The sequence below is a fragment of the Xiphias gladius genome, chromosome 22 (genome assembly GCF_016859285.1).
Source record: "Xiphias gladius isolate SHS-SW01 ecotype Sanya breed wild chromosome 22, ASM1685928v1, whole genome shotgun sequence".
NCBI classification, from domain to species: domain Eukaryota; kingdom Metazoa; phylum Chordata; class Actinopteri; order Istiophoriformes; family Xiphiidae; genus Xiphias; species Xiphias gladius.
This window is the reverse complement of record NC_053421.1, coordinates 29,149,345-29,162,557: the sequence shown is the minus strand read 5'-3', so window position 1 is coordinate 29,162,557 and position 13,213 is coordinate 29,149,345. Positions and strand designations below refer to the sequence as shown.

The following is a 13,213-nucleotide window of genomic DNA, read 5'->3' as shown; positions in this document are numbered from 1 at the left end:
TTCGTATTTAAAAAAAAAACACTATCTAAAGGAACCTGAGCATCATAAGACCTGGTCCGAAAGAGACCCGGGGATAATTAGACATGATCCTAAATGCCTTCGACCCAAAGAGAGACCAAACAGCACAACACTGTCAGCAGCATGATACTTACTTTACATAAAAACGATCCACCTAGTTCCACGCAGTGGGGTATATAGATTTTAAATTTTGGAAAATGAGCACTGGTATCAGAATCAACAGGAAAGCTGGACTGTGCGTCCTTAGTTCCATACTAAACCAGGCAGGTTGAAAACCTGCAAACCCAGCAAATATGTTTTACGAATCGCAAACTTCGGCTGGATTATGTCCACACACAATGTATTTTTTGAATGAATGAAGCAACATTTATTAATGGCAGCGTAGTCACCAGGACGTGGATGGTGAACGAAGTAAGCGCACGACTCTCACATCCAGACCAGGTTCATATCCAGAGTCCCGTCGTGGTTTAGGCAGCAAAAGCACTTTGGTTAAGATTCAGGAAAGATGTTGGTTTTTTGTTCAATGTAAACAAAAAGGTTGTGTCCCTTTGAGCTTTTTCTGTATTAAACCAGACCAGGATTTTTCCTGAACCCGAACCAGGTGCTGTGAGAGTCTAAACAGAATCATAAAACTGATTAATAATGCTGGAGTCACTACAAGCTGATGTTGTGTTGATATTTTGGTGAAAAACAAACCCGTTGAACGTGAACAATTTCCTGATACGTTCAGTATCAGCGCACTTCTTCGTTATGTTAATGGAAAACGTGATCCGGTCTTAATTGGGTTTCATACAAAACATTTGCTGTTGCATTTTACTTACATAGAAACATAATTTTTAGGGGACAGGGTTGCAGACAGACAACGGCACATCATGGAAAAACTATGCTGACACAATGGGGTGCCAACACAGAGGAACCTCGCTCAACTTTTGCTGCAATGCTTCAGAAAGGTGCTGTGGGGGTCAGTCAGATACATTCAAGTGCACATTCCTGACAGATTCCTTTTGTAGGACCAGTCTACTGTTTACCTCACGATGATAAAGGTGCCGGATGCTTCAAACAAACTGCTTGTCAGATAGTCAAACAGTGTCCTAACCCCCTCCCTCCACACCTTTCCGACGTATGTATTGCGGGGAGTCTTGTCCATCTCTGACGAATGGTTTTGCAGAGTAGCTGTAAACACTTTTCTTTTTCAGTCAAGTTGTACTTGTTAAGAGTTCTGGTGTCTGATAAACCTTCAAACTCACGGATCTGTCGCTCAAACTGGACTTTCTTGATTGTATTTCATTGCCTCAGTGGTATCCAAAACAACACTCCAAGACCAACGCAGCACCTTTCAGTTTTTTTAAGGCAGGGTTTTTCGCACCCCGCCTGCCCGTTCTCATTCATACCAATACTGGGTGGACATTTACCTCACCGGGTGCCTCAAATCCAGCTCTGCAAGGGCAGTAGTTTGAGCAAAACCTTGAACCCAAGATGTTGTACCTCTCCCGACTCTCTCTCCTTTTGATTCCCTAGGGTCAAAGTAACAAACTTATTACAGGCTTGAAACCAACCTCTGACACCAAAAGTAATTGAGAACATCTAGATCACCACATTCGCCAGAGATTACAGTGCGGTGATCCAACTCTTTGTGAGGCCAAACCAAACCAACACGGCTCTTCAGAACAGTTCTTCATTAAGAAACTGCAGCCGGGCCTGAAAAATGATACTAAATCTACAAAAAACATCGCTGTCTCTTTAGGAGAAGAAACCGGTTTAAACCTGGAGATTAATGAGATGGATTTGTAGTTTGTTTTTTTTAAAAATCTGGGACTCTGTCATTTTACTGACGGTGTTGTCAGAGCTGTGATTAATGACATCTGCGGTTTCTCTCAGGTCGACGACACAGGAAACTCCGTCTTCTTAGTGCTGGGGAGGGACATGGCTGCTGACCTGAGTAAGGTCAGGAACTGTGTAATCTGTTACGGTAAGCAACGAGGCTCATTCTTAGATTTATATAAATCATGCAGTAATATCTCTATCTCAAAATTTCTGCTTCATTCTAAACTTCAGCATGTTTGAATTTTGGTGTGTGGTTCAATGTGATTTTATCTTTCAAATGTAAGTACATGTAGTCAAGGACAACACTTAACTACAACTTTGAGGTATGTGAGTATTTTCCTTTCAGGCCACTTTGTACTTTTTACTCCACTAAAATTATCTGACAGGTTTAGTCACTAGTTACTTTGCAGATTAAGATTTTTGCATACAAAACATATGAAGAGCTCATAGTATATGATGCTTTTTTTAATAGCTAAAACTTCCCAATGGTAAATACAAATACATCTGAAACCGGCCACTATTTTTCTGTTTGTCATTTTTTTATGCAAACCATTATGCTAACCATTTCATGGTTCTCCAATGGGACGACAAAACCAATCGCAGTTTATTCTGAATAATTTTGAGGTTAGGATCCTTGGTTTGATAAAACAAGCGCTGTGAAGATGTCACATTGGGCTCAGGGAAAGTGGGACAGCATTTCTCACTATCGTGAGTTTTGACAAACCGGACAATCAATCAATTAATCAAGAAACTAATCAGCAGATTAGTCCGTTATGAAAACAATCATTAGTTGCAGTCTTATGTAAAATAGTTTAAAAACGAGCTCCACCTCAACCAACTACAGCAGTAGAATGCTGCCTACACGTTAATGCGTGAGTGATGATAATATAAGGATAGAAGATTCAGTCCTATAGTAGTTTCACTCTTAATACATCAAACATTTTCCTGATCATACTTACTTACGTAAGTAACATTTACAATGCAGAACCTTTACTTGTCGTGGTGAGTTCTTACAATGTGGTATTAGCCCTTTTACTTCCGTCACTGCTGGATACTGCCACTTAGGGTTGAGGGATTTCTTGCGATTTTTAAAAGGATTTCTTCCCAGATATATAACAGGACGGCTGCTCTGTTGTCAGTGATTTTACCGTTCGACTTTGAATCTGTGTGAAACCGCGTACTGCTCCGGTATTTAGAGAAAGATTGAACATTAACCTGTGTGTCGATCCTGACTGATCCTGTCACTGCGCCGTGACGCCCAAACGAATGAAGCTGCCGCTGCCGTGCCGCGCGTTTAAATCGCACACAGCAGCTCCCTCAAGTTTGGAGACACGTATCGTTTGTAGAGCTGCAACTGTCTTTCAATCTGCTGATTATTTTCTCGATTGATCATTTTGTCGATAAAAAACATGGAAATGTCGAAAAAAAAAAAACGTGCTATAACTTCCCACAGCCCAAGGTGACATCTTCAAACGTTTTGTTTTGTTTGACCAACAGTCCAAAGAGATTGAGTTTTACGATCAGCTTCAACAAAGAAAAGCGTCAAACCCTCACATTTTAGAAGCTGCAACCAGTTCATTTCTGGCACCTTTGCTTAAAAAAAAAGACTTAATTATCAGAATAGCTGCGAGTTTGGTTTGTGATGATTGATCAACACTGTTCGGCTGGTCGCAGGTCTGTTTCAGTGATGGAGGAGGAGTCGTGTTCAGTATGAGCATTATAACTGAAGAATGACTGAAATGAGAATTCGATTATCAAAATAGTTGCCAATTATTTTATTGCTGATCGACTAACTGATTAATCGACCAACCATTTCTGCTTTAATTGTGGTTGTTAATTGTTTTGTAATTTTGGAGAGGTCTTTGCCTGAGGTAGATGACACCATAATACCATACAATAATAACTGCATTTTAAGGTCCCATTTTAGTTCCAACAATTACGTGTTGTTAGTGAAGTTCAGAGGAGACATCTGTGTCTCAGCACATAGTCCAGAACACACAACCACAGACTCGAGCACACATGTGTTCAATCCCTGGCTCAGCGGCTGTTTTTCCTGGGGAAAAAGTGAGCAGGTTTTGGCGGGAAAGCCCAGGAGAGACTGGGAACTCCTCTTCCAGTGTTGAGCTCTACGTCCACCAGGAGCCAGAGAATTTCAAAACCGACACAGCAGCTTTAGCCGTGATATAGAGTCGGATTTGTCCGATTCAAAAGTCAGACGTACAGGTTTTAGTACCATCGGAACTATTATACACAAAGTAATTTATCTATCTATGACCCGGTCAGCAAATATTTAGCAGCTTTCTGGATGATGATTTTTGTTTCTTCAGACCCCTGCCACCGTTCAGAGGAATGCGCCTTCATCCAGGAACCCGGGCAGCCTCAAGAGGTCGATGTGGACCTGGTCATGGTGGTGGACAGCTCCAGGGAGATTCAGTCTGACGAGTACGCGGGCATCCAGCAGCTGCTGGGCTCTGTGGTGGAACAGCTGGCTGTGACTTCAAAGCCCCACCGAGCCGGCCACCAGGCCCGGGTGGCTCTGGTTCAGCAGGCCAAGGTTCCCAAGGTGGAGTTTGACCTGCAGACCTACCATAACCACAGTGTGATGAAGAGGCACATGATCCAGAACATGCAGCAACAGGGCGGCTCATCTGCACTGGGACACACGCTGGAGTTCACCCTGAAGGAGGTGTTCCTGAAGGCCAGCCAGCCCCGCAAGAGGAGGGTGCTGCTGGCCGTGGTGGCCACCCAGACGGCTTCGGCGGACTTGCACAGGCTGCAGCACATCTCTAAGATGGCCCATTGTGAGGGAGTGGCGCTGTTTGTGGTGGCCGTAGGTGACGGCTACAGCCAGACGGAGGTGGTGAAGCTGGCCAGTCAGCCCTTACAGCAGCACCTGATCCACGTCAGCAGACTGAGGGCCGACGAGCAGGGCTACGCCCAGCGCTTCTTCAGAGTCTTCCTCTCTGCCCTCAACAGTAAGAACAGAGCCAAGTTTTACACTGAATTACATCGAACAGTAAAGTTTGTAGAAAGCTGAATCCACTAAGATAGAATATAACACTAAAAGAACCAAGTTTTCTTCTTTATAGGTACTTGCTCAATATTAAAATATAATAGTTTTTGTCAAAATACTACTTCATTCAGATTTAGATTACAGGGCTTTTACTTGTCAAGGAGTATTTTCACACTTTGTTGTTACTGCTTTTAGTTAATGAAATGATCTGAGTACTTCTGCCAACGCTACATGAATGTATTTGTCCTGTGTTTATTTCAGAGGGATTTAACAAGTATCCTCCTCCAACGTTAAAACAGACCTGCGCCCTGCTGGCCGGTCAACAGGAAGGAGACATATTCATAAATGGGTAACTAGCACTGCCTGCAGAACCACATACTGCTACGATAACAATTAATATGATTAGTGTTATGGAACTGAAAAAGATTCAACGCTCAGTTAATTTATGAAGTCCTTTTTCGAGCAAAAATGCCAAAAAAAATAACTGCGTCTAGTTTGTAAGATGTAATTATTTGCGAATTTTCTTCGTTTTCTATGATGTAAACCACATTTTTTTTTTTTTTTTTTGGTCGGTCAAACAAAAAAAACGCAATTTCAAGACGTCGCCTTGGGCTCTGGGAAGCTGTGACATGAACTTAGCCCCATTTTCTGGCATTTTCTGGACAACCAATTGCCAGTTGCAGCTCTAGAGTGCCGTATAAGAAGACACAAAAGAGATCAGACATCTGAGCAGAAATACTCCAGCAGGACCGTAAAGGGGGATCGGTACGACCGCGTCTGGTTGTGAATCAAACGTTTTTGGCTGCTCTGTGTGTCCAGTCAGGGGCAGGTGGACCTGGAGGAGTTTGAGGAGGAGGTGCAGGAGGAGGTGGAGGAGAGGTTTCAGGAGCAGGTGAGAGGACAGACTCAGACCGATCAGCCGGACACCGTCGAGACTCTGACCAGAGGAGACGACCAGAGATTCGACTCGGGAGCCGATCTCAACGGTAGCCCACACACCACTGTCCAAACTCACGCACACGTGTTGGTGTTTTTATAGTTGTGTCCCCAAGCCCCTGACCCCAACCTGAACCCTAGAACCGAGTCCTAACCCTCAAACATCCCTTTGAAGGTGTGAGGACCGGACAAAATGTCCTCACAGCGATGGTTTGGAACTGAAACTTATCAACACTACTGCAGAAACACACTCTGTCAGTGGACAGTTTATCAGAGCTGGGTAAAGCATTACCGAGTCCTGATCAGGTCAACTGGAACCCTACGACGTTTTGGAGAGGACAGTTTGCTCCAGCTCTGTGGTTTGTGACCTGAAAACAGAGCAGATAAAATGAGCCCAAATATGCTGCGCGTTTACTAAAAACGGCAGATCTGATGGATGCGGAATCTTTTTTTTCACGGCAATACAAAAACGTAACTCAGGCCTCTAGTTTCCTATTAAACAGTGCCCTCACTAGCCAGGGTGCAAGCACACACAAAATGAGACACTGGAGGGAAATGTACAGCTCCCCAAATATTAAGACACAGCATCCCAAGTATTCAAATACTGTAGGACACAATCGGAAGAAGCAAAGGCAGCCTGCAGATAGATCCACGGACAAACGCTGATCAACTGCCCTGCTGTTTTACCGCTAAACGGGTCTCAACCCTTTACGAATTCTGGTGACTTAGTCTGCGCTAAGCGTGCAAAACCACGGAACAGAAACAGAGTAAAAATAATATGTGGGATGGGGATCAAAACGTGGTTCTAACATCAGCGCTACATCACAGAATGACGGAGAGTCTGGGATGCTGTCGCCACCCTGAGAGGGGTGGGAAACCCGATCAGCGCCGTTGATGCCGCGACGTGGAGCGGAAGTAAAATAGTGTGAAAAGTTGCAACAAAAATGGGACTTCAGCTTTACACAGAATCCGTTTGAGTCAGCGCTAAAGACGGTGAAATGTAAAATAAAATTTCCACGTGTTGACGGTTCGATTATCACTTGTTATATTTGACAAACAAGAGTTGGAGGCAGATACATAAAACCATCCAATCAAATGTGGTTTATGACGACTAGCTAACCCTAAACTAAACGAACTAAAACTAGACCTGACCGTCTGCCTGTGGGTTGTAGTAGAAAATCTGTTCGGATGTCACTCAGCAGCAGTGTCCTCCTCCTCCCGATCTAGCGACGTGGGTAGGAGAGGTGTGGGTGGGGGCCTCCACAGCCTCCGCTAAACTACACCCACTTTGATGAATCGACTCAACTCTGAAGGGTCTGATATACTAATTAAAGCCCAGCACCTCTCCTCACATACTCAGAGATATGTCGCATTGCACAGCCTTAACACGGTGCACCTGCAGTTCCGCTGCGACTTTGACAAACGCCAGGAAGGTTCGTTCGGAGGCGTGACGTGTCTCAGGAAATTCAAATAAAAGCCCACCTGTTGCAACCTGCAGTTTTTAGTTTTTACAGATACTTCAAGGAGCCACAGCTTAATACAAGCCATCCCCTCGTCCTGTGAGCTGAACGCATGCTTCATGTTGGTCACATCTCTTTCAAATACCATTAATCACCTGCATTTCATTCAACTTTGTATTAACTCTGTCTCCGGCGGTGACTGAACTAAACCTCTGTGTCATGTGCCGTGTTTGGAATGTGATTTTTATCAAGATGATGCATGTGTACAGACGTTCATCAGACTGCATGTGTTCTCCGGGAGCAGCGGCTCTCCACATTTCCTTCAGTCTCTCCACTTCTTGAATTCATTTTAAGATGGAATGCCAGGATCAAACTGAACCAGACACTCCTGGTGGTCCGGCTGCTATTTCAGGATCATTTTATCGAAACCGTTTCCGTGTGAAATCAGACTGGAAGCTGTTGCGGAGCCGCTGCCCCGGAGGACTGGTCTCGTCAGTGTTTGTAGTAAATGTGTGTGTTCTGCTTTCAGCCCGCTGTCAGCTGGATGCTGATATCGGTTTCCAGTGTGAGGACTATGTCCAAGTATGGTACTATGACACACACATCGGTGCATGCTCTCCCTTCTGGTATGGCGGCTGCGGCGGTAACGCCAACCGCTTTAACACGGAAAATGAATGTTTCCGGACATGTGGCACCAATAGTAAGTCCTGACTGCAACTCCGTGGACTGACTAACCTCAATGATTAACATGCTGATTTTTCCTTAAATTGAGCGACTCTTATATTCTAGGTCAGGATGAGCGTTTGTCATTAACAGTGTCTGGTCTTTTTTAGTTTTAATATTTAGCACTGCTAGCTCTCTCTCTGTCTTCATCACAATATCAGCGACACTTTACACAGTAGGTGATAAATGGAACCATTAGAAAGTAGTAGACTTTCTCAAGTGTTAAAAACCGTCCTGTTCTTAGCTACGGATTTACAGTTTCACGGGTTTTCTTGTAGAGCCACTGCCAGGTATTTACTCTACAGGTTAGTCATTCCTAGCAGTAGTAAAACTGTAAAACACCTCCAGCACCCCTAGGTGCTGCAATGCGCTTTCCACCCCACAATGCAAAAGTGGCAGGTTCTGGCAGATGCGTTGATGTTTTACAGATTTAAGCATTTGGAGGGCCGAACCTATCAGGTATTAACGTTTAACATTTTTACAGATTCCTTTCTGTGTCTCTTAGTTACAGGTAGTTGAAATTTAATCTTCAGGCATCTTTAAAAAAAACATTTTTAACACATTTGACATGGGTTTTTCATGGTGAGGCTCTTGCTGATGCTCAGATCACAGAGATAATTAGTGTTCGGTTTCCACTATAATTTAATTAATGTGGGCTGAAACTATTTTTAGGAACCCTGCTTTATCAAAACCCGAGGAAGCGCAAACAGCAACTCATGCTGCTCTGCCGGAAACGAAAGAAGAAATGTCCCGTAATGCTGCCGAGTGTGATGATGTGTTGTTGATTAAATACCTGTACAGTAGCTTCTGGCTGACTGGTTTTTCTCTGACAGATCCGGACATCCTGCCGAGGCCAGAGCTGGTCACCGTGGTCTCCGAAGGTAAAGACCGATCGGCTCTGATGATTTTGAACTGAGCTCCAAAAACTGTTCCTCATTTACACTGGCATGGTCAAGTTTGGGCCCCCCAGGTTAAAACTTCTGTTACTGTGAATAGTTAAGTGAGTAGAAGAAGAACTGATAATAGTTAAAGGTGAAACATTCTTTACTACATTTTAAGCAAGGTTAGTGTACTATTTTAGTTTTTGTACAATTTTAGAGTGAAAAAGAGGAAAGGAGCACCATACGAAAGAGAACCAAGAGATTTGTGCTCTCATAACTTTTACCAAGGTCTCAGACCTTAAATAGCTTGTTTGGTCTGCGGCTCGTTCACGGTCATCGTTGGGGAAGGCCAAGTGATGCAAATGTCAAAGCTTTATAAATACTCTGGCTCCTCAAACCTTGTCCCAACAATCAGCAGCCGTGGGCTCCTCTAACCAGCTGCTTGGCTCTGGAAATTAGAATAACTGATGCCCACAAAGCAGGAGAAGATAGCAAAGTGTTTCAGGAAGCCGTTTCCTCAGTTCCTAAAGTAATTAAGTAATAGAAGCTAACGGGAACAGTGGAGGTCAAGTTGATGCTAGAAGACCAAGAAAACTGTCTGAGAGAACTGCTGGTAGGATTGTTAGAAAGGCAAATCAGTACTTGGAGTTGGACACTAATTCGACGGTAGATGGATGGATTCTGACTGTGATGGTTTATAAGTCTCTGCAAGTAGACTTTTATATAAAAGAACTTATATTCTTGAAATTGAATTGGCTGCCTGGAAAGAAGGAAATTGATCTAATAACTGATGGATGATTTAGAAAATGCTCAGCATGAATGGAAATGTGGAAAATCAGCACCCCATTGGGTAAAAGAGGAAAAACGACCAGCATGGTGCCTTAAATTCAGAGGACTCCGTCACCTAGAAATCATCAATAAAGGAGTCTGTAATGCGGACTGATGCTTCCTGCACCACTATAATGTCTCTCCTGTCTACCTCCCATCCAGATGCCTGTTTCCGCAGCCAGGACCCCGGCGGCTGCCAGAACTACACCATGATGTGGTTCTTTGACAGCGAGAAGAACGAATGTTCCCGCTTCTGGTACGGCGGCTGCGGCGGCAACGAAAACCGCTTCAAGACACAAGAGGAGTGCGAGAACCTCTGTCTGACAAAGAGTTGATGAGAAGGATGTCACCAGATTGGTTGGAAAACTTTAGGAAACATGCATTTTCAAGGAAAATACCAAGGCGAGCTAAAGAATAACTTAAAAGCCTTTACTCACAGCTGAGCCGGTTCTGGGACCATTGAACTGCTAACTTGTTTCGACCAAAACACCTTCAGGGAAAGTTTAAACTGTCCCGAAGCTCAGCAGGCGATTTGAAGGCTTTTTTTGTAATTTGTCGTTGCCTTTGATTTTTTTTTTTCTTAAACGTGCATGTTTTGTCTCCCCCACAGCACCTTCTGTTCTTGAGTACTCTCAGAACTCTTTTAAAAACCTTCACCAAACCTTAACTGTTGGACGCTGGCTAAACATAACCGACACTCATCTGACTCCAAAGCTGTAGAACACTTTTTTCAGGTTACTTTGCTCTTCTTCAGATTCAGGTGCTATTTTTATAAAGCAGGTGGGGGCTGATGTAAAAACAAGTTTGTATAGGTTTAGAATGGATGCTTGAAGGAATCAAATCAGAAATGGCAAACATTAAAATGAGTTTATGTAAGTGAGCTTGGTATCAACTACACAGTATTTTCCATAACTGATCATAAATGGCTGAGTCGACTAACAACCGGCTGCTTTCTTTTTTTTAAGTAGCTGAAAGATAAACAATGACTGAACCTGAACGTTTCAGGGATTGAAACTCTGCAGATCTTTTCCAGTAAAGATTGTAAATTTGAAAGGCATTAAATCACAAAACCCTTTCTTGTAACCTTAGGATTTCAATTTAAGAAGACTTCTCCCAAGATAGGGACAGAAATCATTTTTCAGAAATCTCATGATCACTGCTCAGTGCCGGCGCTCACATATTTAGCAACGTTAGTTGTATTTGAGTTTAAAGAAAATACGACTATAAGAGTTCTACATTTCAAAGTCTTGGTCTTAATTGCTTTTGGTTATGAGGATCTTTTACTCAAGACTTTAATGCTGAGATGTCAGGATGAGGAAACAGCGGTAGACATGACTTTACACCCTAAAAACGGCATCTTGGGACATCGTTTGGACGTCGTCGCTGGTTAGAAGTATTAGCTTTTCATTTTCTGGAACATCAGTCTGATGTTGCATGACCTGGAGGGAAAAAATGAAAAATGTTTGTTAAGGGCTTGAAAAACCCAAAGCGACTGATGAACATAATATGTTCATTATTGATTAATCTGCTGATTATTTTTTTGATTAATCAATCGATTTGTCTGTAAAATGCCAGAAAGTAGTTAAAAATGTCTATAATTTCCCACAGACCAAGGTGCTGTATTCAGATCTTTTGTTTTGACAAAGAAAAGCATCAAATCCTCCTATTTGAGGAGCTAGATTTTAGATTTTTGCTTTAACAAATGCCTAAATTGATAAGTCAATTATCAAAATAGATTCTGTTGATCAGCTACATGGTTAATGGACTAGTCGTTGCAGCTCTTCTTGGGACTCGACTGCCTCGATTTTGCCCTTGGCTTGGCGCTTAAGCTGCCGGTGTACGCCGTTAAACTCGGTTAAACAGCTATGATTTGTTTTTGGTCGGACAGCACCTTGTATGAGCCGTCTGTTTCTACTGTGTACTGGAAAACAAATATCCAAAATATCCAGAAAGATCCGAAAACATTCCTCAGGTGAAAAGATATCTTGAACTATATCAAAATCTGTCTTTACCAACCTGCGATGCATCATGTCAACTGTAGAATGAAAACTCTCCTCAGGTCACCAAAACTCACAGAAATTCCTAGAAAACAATACTGAAGAACTCAGAACTCGAGAGTCCCCATTTTTAGGTTTACGCTCCCTGGACCTGTTTGAAGCCTGTGACACGGACTGTGTAGTTGCTCTGTACTCTTATTTACTGTTGTTTCAGCATCCTCACATCTAAGCAAGAAGTTAGTGGATAAAATGTCACAACCGCTGACCAGAACTTTGAAATTAAGAGCCAGGATTTTTCTTTAAAAGGTGCTATGTGTAAGTTTTTGCTATGGCTACGTAGCCAACGTTAGCATTAGCAGGTGTTTCCTCACCGGTCTAGAAGAAACGTTGTGAGTTCAGCATCAAACTTCATTCCTTCACTCACCAGGAGCCGTCTCCAGCGGTGGAAAACAACAGCAACGTTAACTCTTGTTTTCCTTCTGCTTGTATCACTTCTTGTCTTTGTTGCTGCATGTGGTTTCTTGCCTTGAGTCGGTGGTGGTGGTGGTGACCAATCTGGTCCCTTGCCAAGAGCTTCAGCCATTGTTGCGGTTCACTGACTCATCGCCAAGAGGTCGGACTAAGTCCTCTGGGCAGCGCTACCTCTTGATCCTCTCACGTTGAACTGAGGGGAGGCTGAATGCTACAGTGACTCACTATCGCCTCTTGAGGCACAATGTGGTATAACGAGACGGGACAGGCTATGGCTAGTTTAGCATGCTAACTTCAGTAGATATCTCTGTAACACGATACGCAGACGTCTCTGACATAATGTCACAACTGTCATTTCTTCACATTCTGTTGATAATTTTAGTTCATTTTTGAATGTTTTATACCAATATACTTACATATAGCACCTTTAATAATCGTTAAAAGGTTCAAACTGAACTCGAGCTTCTGCTGTTACAAAGATGCTGTTTAAGGGCAGCCTGTGAAAATAGGACAGATCATTGCTCATTGTTGTCTGGGTTGACGGGGGGAGTTCAATGTGTAGTTTCTCATGTCTGTTCAGTTTCTGATTTATTCTGCAAATATAAACATTTCTTGGAGCAGCTGCAGAACAGCTTGAGTCCAAGTTTCAGCCTTAAAAGGTCTGAAATGTCTTTCTCTGCTCCGAATGGCGAGGTTCCGGCCTGTGTCATGCTCTGTCTCACTGTTTGGAAATGGAAATCACTGTCTGTGGTTTATCAAACCGACCCATGGTGCTTCATGTAAAAAAAACAACATTAATAAAAGACTTCAAAAAGCCTCGGAGTCCCAGCTGGATGATGTGCTTGTTTGTTTGATTGGGATTTATGATTGGTCAGGACGACACCTCCTGCTGTGGTGTTTACGCTACACAGATACTACAAATGACCAGCAGCTGACCGGGATCACAACTCGTACTTACAGAGGAGGTTTATCATAACACAAGGGGAATAAAAATTTGCTGATGCAAGGGGCTATTTGACCAGAAAGTTCTAAATTAATGTTACACAATACTTAAGGGCTTTT

At 43.0% G+C, this 13,213-nt stretch overlaps 1 protein-coding gene across 4 annotated transcripts in view; it reads left to right on the top strand.

Moving 5' to 3' along the window:
• LOC120783570 (collagen alpha-6(VI) chain-like) overlaps positions 1-12,961 on the top strand; it is a 73,585-nt gene extending 60,624 nt beyond the window's left edge. For 3 of the 4 annotated variants that reach the window (XM_040116621.1, XM_040116624.1, XM_040116620.1), the window contains 7 exons: positions 1,897-1,987; positions 4,170-4,817; positions 5,117-5,204; positions 5,675-5,841; positions 7,781-7,951; positions 8,808-8,855; positions 9,846-12,961. In XM_040116621.1, coding sequence (XP_039972555.1) covers positions 1,897-1,987; positions 4,170-4,817; positions 5,117-5,204; positions 5,675-5,841; positions 7,781-7,951; positions 8,808-8,855; positions 9,846-10,018 — 1,386 coding nt within the window. In that variant the 3' untranslated portion in view covers positions 10,019-12,961. The remainder of the gene's footprint in view (positions 1-1,896; positions 1,988-4,169; positions 4,818-5,116; positions 5,205-5,674; positions 5,842-7,780; positions 7,952-8,807; positions 8,856-9,845) is intronic. The other variant, XM_040116622.1, reaches the window with a different exon arrangement.
• The last annotated feature ends 252 nt before the right edge of the window (positions 12,962-13,213 follow it).